Below are 22,500 nucleotides of genomic sequence, written 5' to 3'. Positions count from 1 at the left end.
CACTTGCATGCTTGTGTGTGCATACAGCTGTGTGTGTGTGGGTGCATTTGTATGCGTTGTGTGTCTGTTGTGTACAAGAGGGCGTATCTGTTTGTCAGGGCGCGTCTCAGCTGCCCTCATGTCCCATTGTATGTCCTCGGCTGTTTGCCATGACGAGCTGAGGACAACAGACAGAGCTTTGGTCACCTGCTCATCATCCTCATGTTGACATGCCAAACGATGAGGTAATTCTCCCCACTGGCCCAGAAGTCATAGGCAGGGTGGATCACCTTACATGCAGCATTCTCTTTCAATGGCTTTGCATTCTATTGTTCTGGACAATGGCTGACCCTACAGTTTTACATGAATTGATTCCATTCATATACTGTATTGGTGGTCAAATCTTAGCATACCAAATTACTTCCTCATGGTGCCAGTGCCCAAGAATGTTTAAAAATGTTGTCAGTTTCATAATGGTGGTCAGTTTCATAATGGTGGTCATAATTTTCCATAATGATGCATATATGAATACCAAGTATATTTTAACTATTTTTTGGATTTTCATTGGAGTTTCTTAAAGAGTCCATTTTCCAAAATCATAATATTTATAATTAATATTGAATATGAAATCCACATTCTTTCCCTCTTTTACTGTATTTATGCTCTAGTTGCATTTTTTTGTCTTAGGATTCAGTCTAAACATCTCTATCAACACACTAAAGGTTCTTAGATTTTCTTTTGGCTGGGTGATTGAAAGCCCTTAACACAAATGCATTAAAGAAATTATCCGGAGTAAAATGCACTTTAGATCAATTTACGGATGATTGAGAGTACATACGTTGAGTTGACATCCAAATCATGTCATTCGGATGTGTTTTGAGAAAGTTCGATGTTACCGTTTTTAGTCAAAACTCGTTAGCCTGGAAGTGACGCGGGCATGTCATTTCGCTGCTACAAAACGCTATTTTTATACCTCTTCTACAGTTCCAAACAACATTACACTTACGTGGTAGTGAGTAGTGAATGTATCTAGCGGAGCCAGGCTAATCACTGTCTGTTACGTAATCCAATCTTTAGGCACTTCAGAGGAGCGTTTAATTCACATGCAGATTGGGGATGTTTTTAATACCAAGGAAGTGGTGCATGGCAGACTGCTGCAGTGGAGCAGTCCTTTGCAGGCTCAGCCTAAGCTATGGTCAGCTTCTCATCTCAGCGAGCTGGAGGAATGTCTCACCAGAGTCCATTTGGATCGTGACTTTTTTTTCTCTCTTCAAAGTGTGCACGTCCACGTATACACAGAGACATAGGAGAAGGAGAGAGAAATGATTGACTTGATCCTCTTTTATCAGTCATTTTTAATGTTTGATGTTTCTGGGCTTGTGGTGAAAGCAGCATTATGTGCTTGTATTGTGTTGTGTGAGTGTATGTATATGTGCTTGTGTTATGTGTGGTTGAGTGTGTGTATGTGTGTTTGTGTTGTGTGTGTGTGTGTCTGTCTGTCTGTCTGTGTGTGTGTGTGTGTGTGTGTGTGTGTGTGTGTGTGTGTGTGTGTGTATGTGTGTGTGTGTGTGTGTGTGCGTGTGTGTGTGCGTGTGTGTGTTTGTGTGTGTGTGGGTGATAGAAAGCTATTCCCATGTGACTGGTTCTCTCCTTTTCACATCGGTGGCCTCACGGTGTGTACATGCATAGGCGGGCGCTTGGCCTCACGTGTGACAGGTAAACTGGCTGATGAATGTCTCTGGGGGTCTTTTTACAGCGTGTCCATGAATCCTTTGGCCGCCTGTGCAATCTCAATAAGAGCCGGCCTGGAGAGGAATCGATTGGCCGTAGCTGGTAGCGCTGATGGAAATTCTGCATTTTTTTCTTTTCCTGCGCTCTATCCATCAGGGGCTTTAGCAGTTCCACGGCTCTTCTGTTAATTACACGGGGGGGTGGGGGTGGGGGGGGGGGGGTGGTCGAGGAGCCGGACCGGGAGGACGGACCGCTGTGACGTGACGTGACATGAAACCAAGCGAGATTCAGTGCTCCTCATTACTGCCCTCTGGCCTGCTGAAGGGGATGAGAGTGGTGTGAGAGAGAGCTGAGAGGACGACGACACACACACGCACATACATACAATACATACATACATACAGTACATGCATACACACACACACACACACACACACACACACACACACACACACATGAACAGTCACACACACACACACACACACACACACACACACACACACACACGAACAGTCACACACACACACACACACACACACACACACACATGAACAGTCACACACACACACACACACACACACACACACACACACACACACGAACAGTCACACACACACACACACACACACGAACAGTCACACACACACACACACACACACACACACACACACACACACACACACACACACACACACGAACAGTCACACACACACACACACACACACACACACACACACATGAACAGTCACACACACACACACACACACACACACACACACACACACACACACACACACACGAACAGTCACACACACACACACACACACACACAAACAGTCACACACACACACACACACACACACACACACACACACACACACACAATTGCACTGTACACCCCCATATAAGACTATCAGAACTATGGTGTGCTGTAGAAATGTTTTGCTTTATTAAAAATCATTGAGTTACAGTCAACATACAAATAATTTAACCAAGTGAACCAAGTGAGTAGTTTAGTGCAATACACCACAGTTATGCACCAAAGTTTACAGTAACACACACATATTGTACAGGTTCAGTATTATACCAACTACATTATAGCAACCAGTATATGAGCAGTACAATAAAAAAACTGTACCCACAGTGGGACATAAAAAAGGGAAATCTGGAGTACTGGCCATCACTCTGACTTGCTCTGGCATTGATCTCACATTGCATGGTGATCCTCTATTTGGGAACGTCTTTATGGGAACAGTCAGAGGTCAGCGTTTTTGCGTGCTGCGGTGAAAGATGGTGTCTGTCCCTGTGTCTTTGTGTATTTTTGGCCAAGGCCCGCAAATGAGTCATGCTATATGTATCTAGCGGAGCCAGGCTAATCACTGTGTTACGTAATCCAATCTTTAGGCACTTCAGAGGAGCGTTTAATTCACATGCAGATTGGGGATGTTTTTAATACCAAGGAAGTGGTGCATGGCAGACTGCTGCAGTGGAGCAGTCCTTTGCAGGCTCAGCCTAAGCTATGGTCAGCTTCTCATCTCAGCGAGCTGGAGGAATGTCTCACCAGAGTCCATTTGGATCGTGACTTTTTTTTCTCTCTTCAAAGTGTGCACGTCCACGTATACACAGAGACATAGGAGAAGGAGAGAGAAATGATTGACTTGATCCTCTTTTATCAGTCATTTTTAATGTTTGATGTTTCTGGGCTTGTGGTGAAAGCAGCATTATGTGCTTGTATTGTGTTGTGTGAGTGTATGTATATGTGCTTGTGTTATGTGTGGTTGAGTGTGTGTATGTGTGTTTGTGTTGTGTGTGTGTGTGTGAGAGTGTGTGTATGTGTGTTTGTGTGTGTGTGTGTGTGTGTGTGTGTGTGTGTATGTGTGTACACATACAGTGTCTGTGGATCTGTGCTTGGAGCCTGAGCTCCATACCAGAGGCAGCTTTGTTAGCATCGCCTCGGGAAATCTGTCAAGCTTCCCCTAAGTAGTCCATCTCTCTTTCTTTCTCTTTCTCTCTCTCTCAATCTCCTTCCTCCTTCTCATGTCTCGTGCCACCCATCTTCCTCCCCTCATCACATTTAATCGTGCAACACACACACATACGTGCACACACACACACGTGCACACACACAAACATACACATACAGATACACACACACACACACACACACACACACACACACACACACAAAATGCACCTCATATGCATCGTTTGTCATGGACATGGATGTGACAGGAACATTAAACCCTCAGGAATATGAAAGATGTGCTCAGTTCCCAGTGAAATACAAATACACACACATCTGCACACACACCTCAGAGAGTACAACAACGACTGACTCACTGACACCTTCCCAGCTTTTAAAGGGACACCAGGCAAGCCTGATGCTTTTTCTCTACGAAACTCCCCCTCGCTCGGTCTGAAGCGAACTCCCCCTCACTTGCATCTTCCGTCAAGGATTTCCGCTGCTTCTTCGTCGGCTCTGACATTATACACACGTTTGCAACAATTGCTAGCGTTTCGTTAGCCTGCCTCTGTGCTGTGGATGCAGGATAAACTGATCCTGCTTCGGTCGGCGGGTAGGATACACTGAACTTGCAAGCGGGATATTCTTCATACAGGCAGTAGGGGCGGGTGAGAGAGTCTTCATTCGCCCTGTAATGAGTCATTTAACCATATACCGACTTACCAAGATGAGTAATTAACACGAAAACGTTGCCTGGTGTCCCTTTAACAGCTGTCTACGGGCTCCACCACATGGGGAAGGTCACTGAAACCAGGAGACAGGCTTTCCTTATTGCCATCTCCTATGGATGACAGTCAAGGACAGAGGGTCGGACATTGGCTCAGATCTTTTATAAAAATCCTCTTCATACAAGCTAACCGGCTCCCAGGGGGCAAACATCTGCATAATACATGCATACATGGTCAACATATCAAGCCATTCTCATATGGGTCCATGTAGTTTCAATGCAAAGCTCTGCAAGCTCATGCAAGGCCCCAGTGTCTGTATTCATAATGTACAATGAGCTTAGTGTCACTGCAGAATCCCTTGCTCTGCATATTAGCTGGAGTGTTATGGTCAGCAAGTCCTGGAGCCTGCCCCTTCAGTAAGGCCATCATAGAGGACAAGACTGACACGAGGCAGTGCATGTTTCTTGTTTCTCCATCTCAGCGCTCTCCATTCTCACTTGTGCATATTATGTATTTATATTATCATTACATACACTCCCAAACACACACGGGCACACACACACACACACACACACACGTGTGTGTGTGTGTGTGTGTATGTGTGTGTGCATGTGTGTGTGTGTGTGTGATTTGTGTTTGGTAGGTGGCTGCCACTGAGAGAAGAGGTAGCGATGAGAGGAGCACACAGATGGCACCGTGATGCTTCACAGGCTCCTCACACACACAGACACTCTCCTCCCCCACGTCACACACACACACACACACACACACACACGCACACACACACACACACACATCATCCACCACCACCAGTGCTACCACACCATCGATATAGGCGCCTGTTTTAGGCATAATTTTGGCATGGAATGCACTAAGCAACAGCAGGTCTAAAATGACATTTGCCTACTGCAGGAGCTCAGAATGACAAATTGCACTTCACTGATCTGCATATGCATTTATATGTCATAGGTCATAAGTCATGGAAGATTCAGACAGGAGATGCGCAAAAATGACTGATTATGTATTTCACCGTACTGTATGATAACTCTCACTAAGTGTGGGAGACAACACACATCTGTTTGTGGTGCGTGCATAGAGGAAATCAAAGCAGTATTCCGAGCAGCAGTTTTGCTCATTTTTACCATGTTAAAAGAAAACTTTACTTTTGTTTGTCTTTCTAAGTCTTGCCAACTGTTTTTCAGTTCGTCCACTTCCCTACGGGTACCTACTTGTTGATTTTGTTTGTTATAGCTGCACAAATGGTCTATTTTCTGATCACTTAACTTTTGTCTCCTTTTCTGTCGGGCGGTGGTTCCACGACTCCATCCTATTGCACTTCCATTCAGTTGAGAGTGCAGCTGAATGACTCTTTTCATTTACGGGCGCTGCACATGATTAGAGGGCAGTGGCATGTATTGATTATGTTATCTGCCACCCACAGCACATGCAACATAAAATAAAAAAGCCGGATGTGAGCGCTTTCTCTATCATATATATATATATATATATATATATATATATATATATATATATATATATACAAAAGGACAGGCCTGGCAGAATAAGATCTTCACTATCATTGAAGTTCTGTGTAGATATTCAGTTGGTCTGACAAGGACACACGTGTCGTGTACACTTAGCTTCCACCCACTCACCTGCCAGGAAACGCTGGCACCGTAACATGCCTCACACACACTGAGTTTCTAATTGACCTGAAAAGCTATTGCGCCATGAAACTGATCAAAGTCTTTGGGATGTTGGTGCTCGAAGAGCCAAGCTTTCAGCCGGGCAATTTGTTTTAAAACAGAAAAGAAATGACTGGAGGGAGACAGCTGAGAAAATAAGTACAATATGGATGATCCTAGCATTACTCATAATCTAGATCATTTCAGGGAAGAGTTGCTAAATTATCGCAGATAGTGGACATATTATAAATTTAACCCAAGCCCAAGCTTTGATTAAACCCTGTAATAAAGTAGAGCCCATAAAATATTAAATCCAATTTAAATTTCCTCTGCTGCTAGCTCTGGCTTCTTAAAGTGAAATTGCTGAGTGCCGGTGTTACCACCATCTTGCTGGTATGAAACCAGTGGGAGCCCACAGGCCTGATTCACTGGACATATTGTTCAGCAAGATATCGCCAAAGCAGTGTTTCAGTTAAGTTTAGTTCAGGTTAGAAGGTTAGGTTAAAATATCTCAACTAACAACTACTCAACTACTAAAAGAAGTATTCTTTTTTCACAGAAACACTGCTACCTCTACAGTATGTCTCTTCTATGGGGAGGTTTTGCGCATCCATGTGCTGTACTACATATGCATGCAAGTTAAGGATGTGAGGGGAGTTTTGGATGCTGGTGTTCATGGCAAATCCCTGTGAATGCTGGACTGGCCTACTGAAGCAGTATATTACAGCAAGCTCCAAACATGCATGATAGTGCAGAAACATTATGAATAAAAAAATCTGCATTTGAATTGTTTTTTTTATTATTATTCTCTACAATGCTATTTTTAAGAATGGAATGAAATAGGTGACTGAAACACAGTGAGTGCAGGGCCATTTCTGACATGCAATGACTGAGCTGTTCACAAATCTGACTGCTTGCTTGTTTTGTGACCTCTCTGCCTCACCTTTGAGGGCTCAGATGCTCTTTTGACTCCGCCACACTGGTCTCATTTGTTCTGCGCTGTAATTACACTGAGGCTAGCTCAAGGTTTCAGCTGCTGGCCACATTGGGGGTTTTGTTTTGTTTTTGCACTCATGGTTTTGTACTCTCATTTTTCTCTCCCTCTGGTTCTTCATGTTGTCTCTCGCTGTGCCATTGAGCTGTCCTCTGTTTCTGTTCCTGTTCCTCTGCAGATCACGAAGCAGCAGCTGCAGACGGTCAAGGACCGTTTCGAGTCGTTCCTGAAAGGAGACACCCAGATTGTGGCAGATGAGGCCTTCATCAACGCTGTCCAGAGCTACTATGAGGTACGGTCTGTCCGCCAAAATCGCTCCAAAGGACCAGATTTGCAGAGAAAGAGGCATTTTGCTAATCAGCCTTATGGACATTTATGTGTCCACAACATCCAAAAACATTTCAGTGTATATTGTACATCCAAATACTTGATGGATAATGATTTAATTAACTGCATAATTTGAGAGATATACCGGTATGTTTTATTAAATATGTCCAGTCTGTGTGAAAGACACTCAGTGAGCTTACATGTGCAGAAGAAACTGATTAAAGCACCAATCGGAGTATTATCAGAATTAGGAATATTCCAGTTTACATGCTAAGTGAACAAGTAAAAATCCTATTTGAGAATAGTGTAATATTGTGCAGGCAGTATTGAACATGATAAACTCCAACTGTAGGCTAATCCGAGTATTTACATGATATATTTAATCAGAAATGTAATCATATACTCCAGGTTATCTTCTCAGATTTCATGAAATTGGATTGTAATTGGAGTACTCAGTTTACATGACATTTTTTAAATCAGAGTTAAGAGTATAATCAGACTGAAAGTATTGTTTGTATGTAACCGCACTGACTGTTTCTAGGGAACAAAATATGTTTTTGACTGTTTTTTAGGGGTACTTTATCAGAGCTATAATATTGATGCCATGTGTGCATACTTATGTGAATTATGTGACTTATAGGTCTGGCCTTATATGTCAGATTTACAAAGCATTACAAAGGATTGGGTGAACAAATATCTTTAAAAATTCAGCCTTCAACTGCCTCTCAAACAGTCCCAGGAAGCTGTTAGTAGTGAGTGATTTGGGTATTGTTTATAATGCCGCAGATATGAGGCCCTGGCTGATCAAAATGGCTTTGCGCGACTCAATTAGCATAGTGATGAGGGTTATGAAAACCTCTCCCGGGACGTTTAAAAGCTTTCTCTTTGGCTCGCAGCAGCAGCAGCAGGCTGCTGTCTCCACGCGTCACATCGCGCTAGCCCGCACGATCATCAGTCTCTGGTGATGATGAGGTCATCATGTCACGTTGAGCTCCCCTGAGCGAGGCCACTGCAGGTGTGCTGCCCCATCTTACCCACATACGTGTGACTGACAGGGAGCTAGCCTCTAATTTATCACTCGCTAATATTCACTGAGCAGCTTACACAATTATCTTTCATCTCATGAAGAGTGACAAGTTATTGACTTATGCATAGTCATTTGGTATGAGATAAAGATAAAAGAAAAAAGATAAAAGTGAGACTTTTTAAACATTTAAAACCACCCCTATGACAGCATTTAAGCATTGACTGTTGGCCAGACTTAACAGTGTTATGTAACTGACATGGCTATTATTGCATACTGTAAGTATGTATTAGGCCCTGGTGGTGGGATGCGATGAGCATGGGACGCACTGAAGCTAGTAGCTCTGCTTGGTTGATTCATTTATTTATTTAATGGCATTTACATTCCTTCATTTAGTGTCATCTGGCAAGTTGCCCCACAGCAATTAATGTCTTGACAAAGGGAAGAGACAATTACTCTTTCATTAATTTTGCTGCACTGAACCTGCTTTTTGTAATTTAATCAGAGATTATAAAGTAAATGAGTAGAGATATTCTGCTTTTCTTCCTGCGGCAGACAACTTTCCCAGTCAACTGTATGTTGAACGTGCACACCCCACAGATACATTCAGAAGCACACTGTGTTTCTGATTATGCCAGCAGACCTGAGGGCAGTCATTACAAAACAAAATGAACAAAAAGAAGAACTGCCCTGCCAACCTTACTCTGAGATATTGATGGGTTATCACTTCCCATATATTCTGAATGCTATGAGGGAGCACACATACATTATGGTTGGACAATCCAAAAATGAGTTGCTATATGCTGTTTATCTGACAAATATGCCACCTTAAATGCCATGCCTTTTCTTCCTATTTGGCTGCTTTGTGTCTTGTTTGGTAAGAAAAGCACATAGGGTTTATAATAAGCATAGTTAGACTATGTAGGTGTATTAAGACTAATAACAGTACCCTCCCGTGGTGAAGAGCTGCCTCCGAGGATCTGCGCATGAACAATGGTGCTGTCACACGATAGCCCCTTTGAGGGGGTGAGTCTCTGTGGCCAACCTAACCCCTCCAACCTGCTCCTGCCCGGAGATGAGCAGGCACTCCTGTTAGCCAATTAGCATCGCACTGAGCTGACATGGAGCCCATCAGGGTGTGGATCTGCTGTTGGAGCAGATCGCCCGTGGGAGTGCAGACGAACCCCCCTCCAAAAGCCCATTTGATGTAAATGCATCCCATTGACCCCTGCCTGCCGGACCATTTGGATCCCTGCTTCCATTCCACACTTAAAAGTCTGCGGACGGCGGATGGCGGGGCACTGAATTAACTGAAAGGATGGAGTGCTTTTTATTTCAGCTGAAAAGCTTGCGGAAGGGAAATGGCTCAGCAACTGGCAAAGAGTCATGGGAAACGGTTGCCTGGATCCAAACCAGGTTGCAATTTAAAGACCCATTCGTCTTCCCTATCTCAGGGGGCTGTGTGTGTGTGTGTGTGTGTGTGTGTGGGGGGGGGTTAGGTGGGGAGAGAGAGTTGAGTAGTGGTGGTGGTGGTGGTGGAGGAGGTCTAAAGAGAAGTCTGGATATAATGCCAGCCAGATATAACTGCTGGAGCTGTGACTATACTGACACAACATAAATCAAAAATGTTTTAATCTTACACCGGTGGTAAAAGTACCCTGTGGTGTGGAGGACATTAGCGGGCCAGTCTTTGGACAAACCTTAGAGTTACTCCCTTTGGTGAAAGGTTGAATGAATGCACTACCTTTCCCAATTAAAAATCTCAGACATCATTCAGGGTGCCTGTGCCCCGTGGGAATTAAATTTTTCTGTTTCTTATTATAGATAACAAATTAATTTCCGTATCCCATATTTTTTGTAGGTTGGTGGTTCTTTTTGTTTTAACATGTAAAATGTTAAACACGCTGCTCCCCAGTCTTAATGGCCTGGGCATATTACTGCAGTACATCACTCTAGGAGTTGCACATTTATGGTGTCACTTTTATTTTTTATTCATAAAGCTCTGCCTGTGACCAACATCTACCTCCAGGCTACCTTCAGCTGGCTCATTCTTTTGCCTTCATGATTTTCTCTTTTAAACAAATCAAAACACAGTGTATGCTTTTACTTTATGGGTTATTTTTATTGGAATAGAGCCATGCAAGGGATGTACTCTTGATATTATCACAACTATTCTGACTCTGTGACCATCACAGTTCAATCACAAAGCTATGGATGTTAACATATTGCTTATTATTTCATGTTAATGTCATATTTCGAATTGGTAGTAGTCGACAACATTTCTGCTATTCCATTATTAAAGGCAAGTAATTTCAACTTAATTATTAAGACACCACAGACTACTTAACATTGCTGTCTTTAAAAAAGGATCTGATATCTCTTCATTATAAGCAGCCATATTTCACCATGGTCCATGTACAGTAGGCTACTGAAGGAATGGGATGGACTCCAGTCTGACAGCTTATCTTGACATTAGGCTAAAAAAAAAACGTTAGGCTGTAAAAGAAAAAAAAAATGGTCACACTTGACTATCCGTCCACAGACTACACTCTTAAAACGAATGTGTTGAAAATAACACAACTTGCGTTGTTTTAACTATGTCCGGATAGGGACAACACAGTTTGTGTTGTTTCCAACACATTCATTTTAAGAGTACCGGTATACCTACAGATGCTCAGATTTATGGTCAAGGTTTGGGGTTGGATTTGGTTAGTGATGTTTAGTGATTAGTCAACAACAATTTCACAGAGCTTGATTCTTAAAAGATGATCTGTTAAGTCTCCTTGGGTAGACTATCCAAGTTTTACTAAAAAATAATATATTGTGCTGTAGTAAGCTATAACATGAAATGAGTCAAAACGGATTTTATGATGTCTCACATATTGCCACAATGACTGTCACCAGGGTACCTCCAGGGCATACAGCTGTCTTGAGTTAAGCTGCTTTATGCTTCTGCATGAGTTCATCACCCCCTCTAAAGAGACTCAGTACAGGGTCAGATAAGTCCTTCTCTGAATTTACACAGGGTGAAATGACCAGGTACTTAAAGTTGATGCAGGTTATGATCAAACTCCCTTAGCTTACCTTAAAAATCCCACAGTCATTATGTGGAGTTGCTCTCTAATGACCTGAAGTCATTGTAGCTTGTCAGTACCCGATCCATGGTGGCTGCCTGCCTGATTTGTTCTTCTCCCCAGGCACATGCACTCTCACTTGGAATCTGCCTAACTTATTCCTGTACATTTTGTACTGACATTTGTGCAAACATGTTATGGTGCATGAACCATTTATAATGAGCTGCTTTATAAGTTTGGCATAAAAGCTTTTAAAACACTTTTGGTGCCGTAAAATGATTCATTACTTCTACTCATGCTTGATCCAAGCTCTGACATAGCTAAGAAGAACATTGCCACTGTTAGCTAGCTAATAAGCTAGTGTTTTCAAAAACACAGACAACTTTTGGGAAAAAAAGAAAGAAAGAAAGAAAGAAAGAAAGAAAGAAAGAAAGAAAGAAAGAAAGAGAGAAAGAAAAGAAATGTGGTTTTAACCATGTTTGTTCAAATGCTGTACATCATGTTCCATTTAGTCCTGCCCTCATGCTACATAACATTGTCTTCATTAGCTAGCTTAGGCTACTTATCTTGGTCACACTTACTAGAAATTACATATGGTGCTCAAAACTGCTATTCACATAGGCACTTGCATTGGTTCATTAGCAATAGGTATTTGATTAATAATTATGAACAAAGATATTTAAAGGAACTTCCTCATGGCAACATTTAACTGTGAGGGTGCTGGAAATTCAACAGCATCATAGGCTACATGCCGTGACACATCAAGTGACAGCAGGGTACACTAGCCAGTTCATTAGAGAAATAACTTGTCAGCTTGCTTACAGTAAGTGAGTCAATTTCAATTGAATTGACTCTGCCATGTTTGCATTAACAACAATGTCTTTATGTTCTTTGCATAGCTTCATAATTTTATCTTGAGGGCATTAAGTCGTCTTCAGGAAGACCTAGTCCACCATTTGGTCTAACATCTTAGTTTTAGCAGTAATGTCCATCTGTTCACTGATGAGCTCTGTTTATTCTGACAGGTTTTCCTCAAGAGTGATCGTGTGGCCAAGATGGTGCAGACAGGCGGCTTCTCAGCGCTGGACTGCCGTGAGGTGTTCAAGAGGCACATTGAGAAGCGGGTGCGCAGTCTGCCCGAGATTGACGGCCTGAGCAAGGAGACAGTGCTCAGCTCCTGGATGGCCAAGTTCGACACCATCTACCGTGGCGATGAGGACCCTCGCAAAGCCCAGCAGCGCATGACGGCCAGTGCCGCCTCCGAGCTCATCCTCAGCAAGGACCAGCTCTACGAGATGTTCCAGCAGATCCTTGGCATCAAGAAGTTTGAGCACCAGCTTCTCTACCAGGCCTGTCAGGTAGGCCTACAGCAAGCTTTCTTCATGTTGTCCATTTTGTCAAGGACAACGACTTAAGAATACTGAAAAACAGCAACATAGCTAGCAGTATTTAAAGTGGCTCAGTAGGAATCTGAGTTCTAACAAGGCCCTGTCCTCACTGTTCTCTTTGATGTTTTTGCTAGCTGCAGCTACGTGTAAATTACAGAATTGGTCAGAGGGCTGTGAAGCAGTGTCATCACTGAAGGTGAATTGGGGATGATTGTAGAACCTCTGAACAGGCGAGGGCCCATGATTCTGGCTGCATGAATTTATATGAAGAGAGCTGATGCAACATTCTCATGTGTATGGAAAGCCTTTGAAATTTTGCCTAACAGATTAATCTCTGCCATCATAGCACATTTAAAGTTTAGTCTCAGTCTGTTCCACTCCGATGACATCTCTGTATACGCTTTAGACAGTATTCTCTTTTGTTGGACAAATCAAAGGTCACAGGGTGTTTCCTGATGGTTTTCACATAAAGTATAATTCTAAAGTCTGTTGATGGATCAGAGGGTAGATCTACCTTGAATTCAGGGTGTTGTTCAAGATGTTGTTGCTATTGCTGTCTCTGCCATTCTGTTTTCTCATAATGGTGCCATACTGTGCCATACTTCTCATAATGGTGCCATACTGTGCCATACTGTTTTCTCATAATGGTGCCATACTGTGCCATACTGTTTTCTCATAATGGTGCCATACTGTGCCATACTTCTCATAATGGTGCCATACTGTGCCATACTGTTTTCTCATAATGGTGCCATACTGTGCCATACTGTTTTCTCATAATGGTGCCATACTGTGCCATACTTCTCATAATGGTGCCATACTGTGCCATACTGTTTTCTCATAATGGTGCCATACTGTGCCATACTTCTCATAATGGTGCCATACTGTGCCATACTTCTCATAATGGTGCCATACTGTGCCATACTGTTTTCTCATAATGGTGCCATACTGTGCCATACTTCTCATAATGGTGCCATACTGTGCCATACTTCTCATAATGGTGCCATACTGTGCCATACTGTTTTCTCATAATGGATGACTGATAACTGGGAGAAGGAAAAAAAAGAAAGTTAGAAGATTCCAATTGAGCATCACAGCACACATTCCCCCACCCCACCCTCCAATCCTTTCCTGAGGCATCCAGCTTCCTCTCTCTCACTCTTCCTCTCCCTCCAACCTTTGAAGATGAATAACCTACTTTTCCTCTGCTCCTGGCTGATACTGCGGGGTATCAAATTTGCATGTTTTTTTTTCACTCGTTGCTCGAAGCAGATCTGTCTCAGACTAGAGAAGCACAGAGAAACAGGCCAAAAATGGAAACATCTCTATTTGCATCTATTTTTAAGATAGCTATATGTGAAATTTTAAGTTTAAAAACATTAGAAATAGTGATCTTTCAATACAACAAATCTTTTCCTGTTTGAGGTGGGCTGAGAGCTGGCCAGTCTTACATAAACTCCCTTTGGGGTGTATAAGGTTCATTTTAGGTGGCTTTGAGAGGCCATTATCTTTTCATTATTACATTTTCACATACTCTCCCCACATGCACATATAAACACTCAGAGAGAATTTTGTGAATAACACATGTTTTAAGCAGACAAAGGAAATTATCTCTGAATCTTTGATCTATGTTCTGTATGGCCTGTGAAAGGACAGGACAGGTCTGTCTCTGCATGCTCTATCTCTTATTTCTTTTTCTTAAGTTGTGCATTTGACAAAACACAGCCTAGAACTAACTTGCTGTTTGGATGAGAAAAACAAGATATTAATTCTGTGCTCCTGACATTTTTATGGTCGGTGGGCGCTTGGTCATTTCATCAAACACCAGACAAGCAGGATACCATTGGCCCCCTGGCAAAGGAGGAATGGCTATTTCTCTTATGATTAGGTGGATATGTTGCTTGTTTCCAATGGGGCCCCTTTTTGTTTCCTGTTGAGAGACTTTATCCCTGTTCATTATTGGGAAGGTGCTCACATGTGCTTTCTAATAACAATAATAATAACGTTTATGGCACTGCACTATATTTTGTTTTGTTATTGCCTCTCCAAACCACTTTGCTTGAAGTGCTATCAGCACGTTGCTCATGTTCTGGTGTACCTGACTCGAACTGCTATTTAAATGATCATCAAGCCCTTTGGTAGCTAAACAACATAGTCTGGGGATGTTGATTTCCCTGCAGAGGCAGACTGGCTCTTTGTTATTATGTAAATACTACAGACATAATAACTGTACTAGCTATCATATTGTTCAAAACAGCAGTGCTTTACAGATAGATTGTAGCTGTTCAAGTGTAGCCACATCACTTGCCCTGTTGTTCTAGAGGCTAAAAGCCCTGAATTCCACACACTAGCGTTTCAAGTGATTCAGGAGCATTTAAGAATGTAAAACAGCCTGCTTCTTGCTATTTTGGTCTGGCGTTTAACGCCTGTGTGCGTGAGCGTCATCTAGGCCTCAGAGATGACACTGTTGGGCTGAGCTGAGCTGTCACCCCTGTCTGGCGTTGAGGGATGAGCATCGGCCATGCCAGCCTCGATGGCCGCCCACTGCATGCTCATAACCTCAGGTGACAGCACGAGCCTGGGCCACGGCCTTGCAACAAGCTTGCATTGCCTGGCATCAGCATCAGGCAGCCCAGCTCCCTGGCATACCAGGCTGGGCAGAGCCTAAGGTGGTGTGCTGCTTGAGATCATTTGTGCAAGTGCTTGCAAACAAGTGAACACCAACACCGCACACATAGACACACAGCCACACATACGCACTCAAATACATTGAGAAAACTGTCCATAAAGCCCTTATACCTAAGCCTTCACACAAACAAAGCTCAAATACTGACTCACTGTATAGTGGGGACTTATGAGGACATTGTTGGGCTAATTGAAATATCACTTGGCTCCCCATTTTTTCAAAACCCCCTAGCATACTGACATCCTCAATATCCAAATGCTTCACACACACACACGCACGCACGCATGCACGCACGCACGCACAGACACACACACTCCGAAACAGAACAAACACACACAAACACACACACATAGGAGTCACACAGGTGAATTATCTTTGGAAACAGAAGCCGCCACTCCTGCTCGCTGAAAAGAGCAGTGGCTGTGTGCCGTTTGTGGGTCGCGAGCGGAGCTGTGCAGAGCTGTGCGTGGGAGGCACATCTCTTTGTGTCTCTGGCTCCTGCTTTCAGTTCCAGTGCCAGAAGAGGACGTGCACACACCACCTGGAGCTTATTTAATGAAAGCATCATCAGGCATAATTGGCTGAAATTGTGTTCCGTGCCGCTCACTCAGGGCTGGGAAGAGGACTGCTCTGATCCCTGTCTGTCTGTCTGTCTGTCTGTCTGTCTTTTGGTCTGTCTCGCTCTGTTGGCTTACCTGTTGTGTGCTCACACAGGGCCAGTGCAGAGCCACACCTGAGCAGTGAGTAAACATAGGGCTGAGAAACTAATAGAAATGTTTTTAATTATGATTTCCAACAATAATCAAGATACAGCAATTATTTTATATTAAAGAGGTTCATTAAGCCTACTGATACACTATTAACACTGTTTCTCTATAAAGGCCAATAAAGTCTGCCTTTGCCTCTGTCTACCTCTGATGAAGGCTACAGAGGCAAGGTAGCCGAAACTTGTCAGGTACAATACAATTTACTTTATTGGCCTTTATAGAGAAACAGTGTAAACAGCAATTATTTTGCCATACTCTGTTTTGCAACAGTGCTTTTGTTTTGACTTGACTTATAAATCCAGCACACGTTTTTGCTTTACAGTGGTAACTGTTGCATAAATGGTATTCTCTACATTTATTTTTTAGCAAGTCAATGAGAAAAAAAAATATGAAGTTGATTGGACAGATGAAATAACAGAGAGAGAGAGTGAGAGGTATACCAAAATAGCATGCAATACTCTGGCATTACTGTAAATGACCCAATGAGTATATTTGCTGACTGTATTGTGGTGGAAAACGCTGAATGTGAGCACCTCCTCCAGGTAACCCTCTCCCCGCCAGGCCACCGAGACCCTCCAGACGCCGAGCGCAGCGTGACACCACTCTAGGTGGCCATGCGCTGCTGTAAGTAACGCTGTGCTGGTGGCTAAACGTTTCTCATGCAGTCCCATGACCCTGAGGGCCAGAGTCTCGTCTGGTGTCTCACACCTTCTGATCACCGTGAGACACTGCTGTGATGAGGTGGGGGAGGCTGGAGGTGGGAGTGTGTGTGTGTGTGTGTGTGTGTGTGTGTGTGTGTGTGAGAGTGGGGGGGGGGGGGGGGCGGGGTTGAGTAGGCATCATGTTTGTTTATGCACGCTAACAAGGTTTCGAGCGTCTCTGGGGCAGTGGGGTGAGCTGACACATTCACTCCTTCCTCATTACTGCGCCTCTCACCCTCCACCCCCTATCAGAGAGCTGATGCTGCACTTACAGGGAAATGACATACAGCACTCTTCAGGATTACAGACACAGTAATTACAGACACATTCTCCTGTCACAAATGTAAAACACACCTCTGTCTCTGGAGTTGTGGAATGGCGGATTGTGAATCAAACGCTCTTTCAGGCTCAACACTGGCAACATGGAAATCTTGGGTAACACTTTATTTTAATGTGTCGCTGTTACAGTGTACCTACCTAATTAGGTACAGTGGTACAGCCTGTGTAACAACATGTACTATCAGGTAATATCATTGTACTTGCATTATGTATTTGTGGGTACCTACATATAGTTGTTACATTGTAATACTGAGTGCTTTTACAAAACTTAAAGTAAGCCAATTTGCCAAAATTTTCATCAGAGGCAAAGAGCTGACCTGAGACCTGCTGGATGGGGTAAATCTGGTCATGATAGATTTGATATACAAAGCATTCTTAGCTCCAGTCAAGGCCTCATTGTCTTCAGTGTACATGTAACAGCTGTGCTGCTACAACCTTGTTACTCTTTGATACAATGGAATAAACCTATTAAGTGTACCAGTTAATTACTTACATGTACATATGACATGTATGTTATGTCTTCGATGTCTTGGAACAGGTCTACTAATTCACTACATAGTACATATATCAACTGTGTTGGTACACACTTATTGCTCTTTGATACAGTGGCATAAACCCATTAAAATGAAGTGTACCAGTTAAGTACTTACAATTACATATTACATGTATGTTGTGTCATTGGTGTCTTGGAACATGTCTGCCATTACCCTACATACTGTAGTACATGTATCAACTGTGTTGGTACACATTTATTACTCTTTTGGTACAGTGGAATAAACCCATTAAAATAAAGTGTACCAGTTAAGTACTTACATGAACATATTATATACATCCTGTCAATGATGTCATGCATCCTGTAATTGATGTGTTGAAACGTGTCTGCTGTTACACCACGCAGTACATGTGAATTAGTAGACCTGTTCCAAGACAAGACCGGTTCCAGTTTATTCCACTGTATCAAAGAGTAACAAGGTTGTAGCAGCACAGCTGTTACATGTACACTGAAGACGATGAGGCCTTGACTGGAGCTAAGCATGCTTTGTATATCAAATCTATCATGACCCGATTTACCCCATCCAGCAGGTCTCAGGTCAGCTCTTTGCCTCTGATGAAAATTTAGGCAAATTGGCAAAGTTTTGTAAAAGCACTCAGTATTACAATGTAACAACTATATGTAGGTACCCACAAATACATTATGCAAGTACAATGATAGTACCTGATAGTACATGTTGTTACACAGGTTGTACCACTGTACCTAATTAGGTAAGTACACTGTAACAGCGACACATTAAAATAAAGTGTTACCCAACAAAGTATATAATAGTACAAGTAACTGGTAAGTAAATATATGAAAAGATGTGATTGATGTTATCTTTGGCTTGGTGTGCCATTTGTCTGTACTCATTGTCAAAACTAATTTGTGAGGAATGCAGACATGAACTAATGCAGTGGTATGGGCATTCTCCATCTCTGTATGTTTTGCTTTAAACAGGAATTGGTAGGGTAAAGACACACATTGCTAGGAATCATTTCTCATGTTTTGAAAATCAACCATTAAATAGATCAATCAATGTTGTGAGCCTGTCTAAATGCACAGTAGTACTGTGCAGCACTACTCACCTACTCACTCTCTGTTGGGGGTCTTATATTATACCTCTATCATCCTATTATTGTTGTGGAGGTCTGCGTTGGTGCATTATCTCAACCATCACTGTTTCCTTAGAAAGAATAGGCATTTGCATTCTGCCTTGACATTAGCATGACTGATATAATGTAGACTATCAAGCAGTATTGCAGATTTAAATAGTGTAAAAAGTAAGTGTCACCTAAGAAGTGCCTCATACTGGTATCAAACCATGTGACTAAACACTAATTAATGTAATGTAGAACATTCTGAAAGATGCTGTAATCTAGACTGCTGCTCTCTATGCTACCTTCCCAGTGTGCTAGATTTCCCTCTTAATTAGCTCCATTTGCTAACTGTGAATAGATGTGCCATGCTAGATTCTGTTTGGCTGGATGCTCTGTCTCTGCTGAATAGTGTGTGTGTGTGTGTGTGTGTGTGTGTGTGTGTGTGTGTGTGTGTGTGTGTGTGTGTGTTTGTGTGTGTGTGTGGAGAGAGTCTTGTGGTTGGTGCAGAGTGTTTGGTCTCTGGGCCATCTGTGGAGCTTAGCTGGCCAGGCTGGCCAGCGTGACTCTGTCTAATGCATCAAATTCCGCAGCCTACGGCTCGAGGTGAGCACATTGGTCATCCTAATGACTGCGTAAATACACAAAAGGACAAATGGGTACGCACATGGACTTAGAAACACACACACAGGCACACACACACACACACACACACACACACACACACACACACACACACACACACACACACACACACACACACACACACACACACACACACATTCTACACAGACCTAGAACCAGCTTGATATACAAATATGCACACCATGGCACAAGCAAACAGACATGCACATACACACACACACACACTCACACACACACACACACACACACACACACACACACACACAGAGATGTTTGCAACAAGATAATGGGCAAATCTAGTGGGAGTGAGATGTTTGATTGATTTTTATGACTGAATATTGCCTGAAACAGACTGGCTGCTGTGACAGACCGACTCCAAATCATGAATATTTATCCGCATGGCAAGACTCACTCCCCGCCACAGATCATCCCTCTTACTCCAGCTGCCGTTGATTAAATTACCTGAGTCCGAGCACATCGACCAGAGAAAAATAAAATGAAAAAACAATCCCTCTCTTACTCATCCACCTCCGACTCTCAAACCGCCAAAACACGACCGCCATCTATTTCCCAAACAACCGAGTTGTCCACTTAGTCGCCACTGACGAGAGGAATAGACCTGGATTCCTTGTAGATTTCTCCCATCAGCAACTCCAAGCAGGTGAATTAAGGCTGCTCTTAAAAGAAGATAGAGGCAGGGTGGGGGGCAACTGTTGATCCCGTAATGAGCCACCCGGGAGAGCATGGCACTCAGCGAACACACGCGCCACGGAGACCAATGCATCAGCCCACAGGAGGACGATTACAATGCTCGCTCATTTCAATCAACGTTAACACTCCCTCCGCCGGAGCCACTCCCCCTGACAGCATCTGCGGTGTGCGGGAGATCTGTTTGGGAGAGGGATGCCAGAGAGATGGACTGGGTGTCCAGTGTATGGTGTTCAGGTTCCATTAGGGGCGCCTGAAGAATGATATGCCTCTCTTAAACAGGTGCACAGACACACGGACACTCGTGCTTAAAGTAGTGTTGTTAACCCCTCAACCTCATTGTGTGCCACTTAGAACACAGCTGAGAATAGTGTTTTCTGTAGACCTGGCAGTCGTATGGGGAGATGATGTCACTCTCGTTTATCAGCATCTTTGAGTGAGTGACCGCTGCATTATCTCTAATGCTCAGGTTCTGCAATTGGTGTCTTGAAAATCGCCCTTTGTGTAAGCACATTTCTAGATCACTGATAAACCTTTAAGTACAGCAAGTTAGGTTTTCTGTTTGAGATACGCTCTAGAAATGTTCCGCCTGATTGATTCTGTAAGGCTCCACTGAACAGCCTTGATGTGTTTCCCAGTGTTTTTTCTGTGAACTTTGCATAGTCACACTCTTGGAGAGCTTTGATGTCTGCAGTTGGGTCTACAGAGTGTGTCGTGACGTAGGTGATGTGCGGGAGGGTCGCATGGAGACGCTTGCTTTCGTACCAAAGTCTCGGCCATTGTAGTAAGTCACTCGTTATTTTCTGAATCCTCCGGACTTGGCCACCTCCAGGTTAAGCCGCTCCCATGAAGGAAGTTGCTGAGATAAGGGGCAGATGATCCAGATGGTGGCGGAGATAAGGGGTCAGATGATCCCAGATGGTGGCGGAGATAAGGGGTCAGATGATCCCAGATGGTGGCGGTCTGCAGCGAGTGGCGGAAGGTCACTCGGGTCCTTGGGCGGGACGTGGTGAACGATAAAAGAGGAAGGGACGGGCGGGTGCAACAATTATAACGCGCCGCGACACCGAAGAGGAGAGGAGAGGAGAGGAGAGGAGAGGGGAGGGAGAGGAGAGGAGAGGAGAGGAGAGGAGAGAGGAGAGGAGAGGGGAGGAGAGGAGAAGGATGGCGGTGATGCCGGTGCAGGCTGCTGACTCCTCTGTGCTGTGTCACACTTCTGCTGGGGCTGCACATCTCACGATACGTGGGTTGCCACGGCACTCGCCCTCCAGCCTCCGTGGAGACCTTGTGTCACAATGGTGCGCAGACGATGTTAGGGCTTCAAATATCCCATAAGGCCTCTGGCTCAGTAATCAATGGCATCCCAGGTGTCCTCTCTCTCTGTGTGTGTGTGTGTGTGTGTGTGTGTGTGTGTGTGTGTGTGTTTGGGGAGGTCTTTTGGTGACTGGTTGAGTGGTTTAGTGTTCTGTTCATGGTTTCTAGGCAGATAGAAGTATAATGACACATACTGTATGCATACATGTATGAGAGAGAGAACATCTACATGTATGTGGTTGTATATGCATGTGTGTGCGTGTGTGTGTGTGTGTGTGTGTGTGTGTGTGGGTGTGAGAGACAGAGTTTGCATGTGTAAAGGACAGAAGTGTGTGTGTGTGTGTGTGTGTTTGTGTGTGTGTGTGTGTCTAAAGGCTGATCCACTTTTATACTCAGTATGGTATGATGATCTGCAGCGGTGGCAGAGGCTGATTTTTGCTCCACTAACCAGCAGCACTGGGGATCTCAGCAGGGTGGCTGCTCTGTGACATGAGTGGACACACACAACACACACTATACATATGTATACACACACCACACACACACACACACACACATATATGTATACACACACACAAACATGCACATGCGCACACACCCACGCACACCACACACACATTCATGAACATACAGTACACATGCAGGCTGTCTATCACCAAAAGACCCACAAACATGCACATGCGCGCACCCCCCCCCCCCCCCCCACACACACACACACACACACTCTCTCTCTCTCTCTCACACACACACACACACACACACACACACACACACACACACACACACACACACACACACACACACACACACACACACACACA

At 43.7% G+C, this 22,500-nt stretch overlaps 1 protein-coding gene across 11 annotated transcripts in view; it reads left to right on the top strand.

Annotated features, from left to right (window-relative positions):
* Positions 1–22,500, top strand: part of cadpsb (Ca2+-dependent activator protein for secretion b) — an 87,695-nt gene that overhangs the window by 11,826 nt on the left and 53,369 nt on the right. For all 11 annotated transcript variants that reach the window (XM_042088395.1, XM_042088391.1, XM_042088386.1 and 8 more), the window contains exons 2-3: positions 7,259–7,372; positions 12,531–12,863. In XM_042088395.1, coding sequence (XP_041944329.1) covers positions 7,259–7,372; positions 12,531–12,863 — 447 coding nt within the window. The remainder of the gene's footprint in view (positions 1–7,258; positions 7,373–12,530; positions 12,864–22,500) is intronic.

The sequence above is a fragment of the Alosa sapidissima genome, chromosome 4 (assembly GCF_018492685.1).
Source record: "Alosa sapidissima isolate fAloSap1 chromosome 4, fAloSap1.pri, whole genome shotgun sequence".
Lineage (NCBI taxonomy): Eukaryota > Metazoa > Chordata > Actinopteri > Clupeiformes > Clupeidae > Alosa > Alosa sapidissima.
This window is presented reverse-complemented; position numbering and strand designations above follow the sequence as displayed.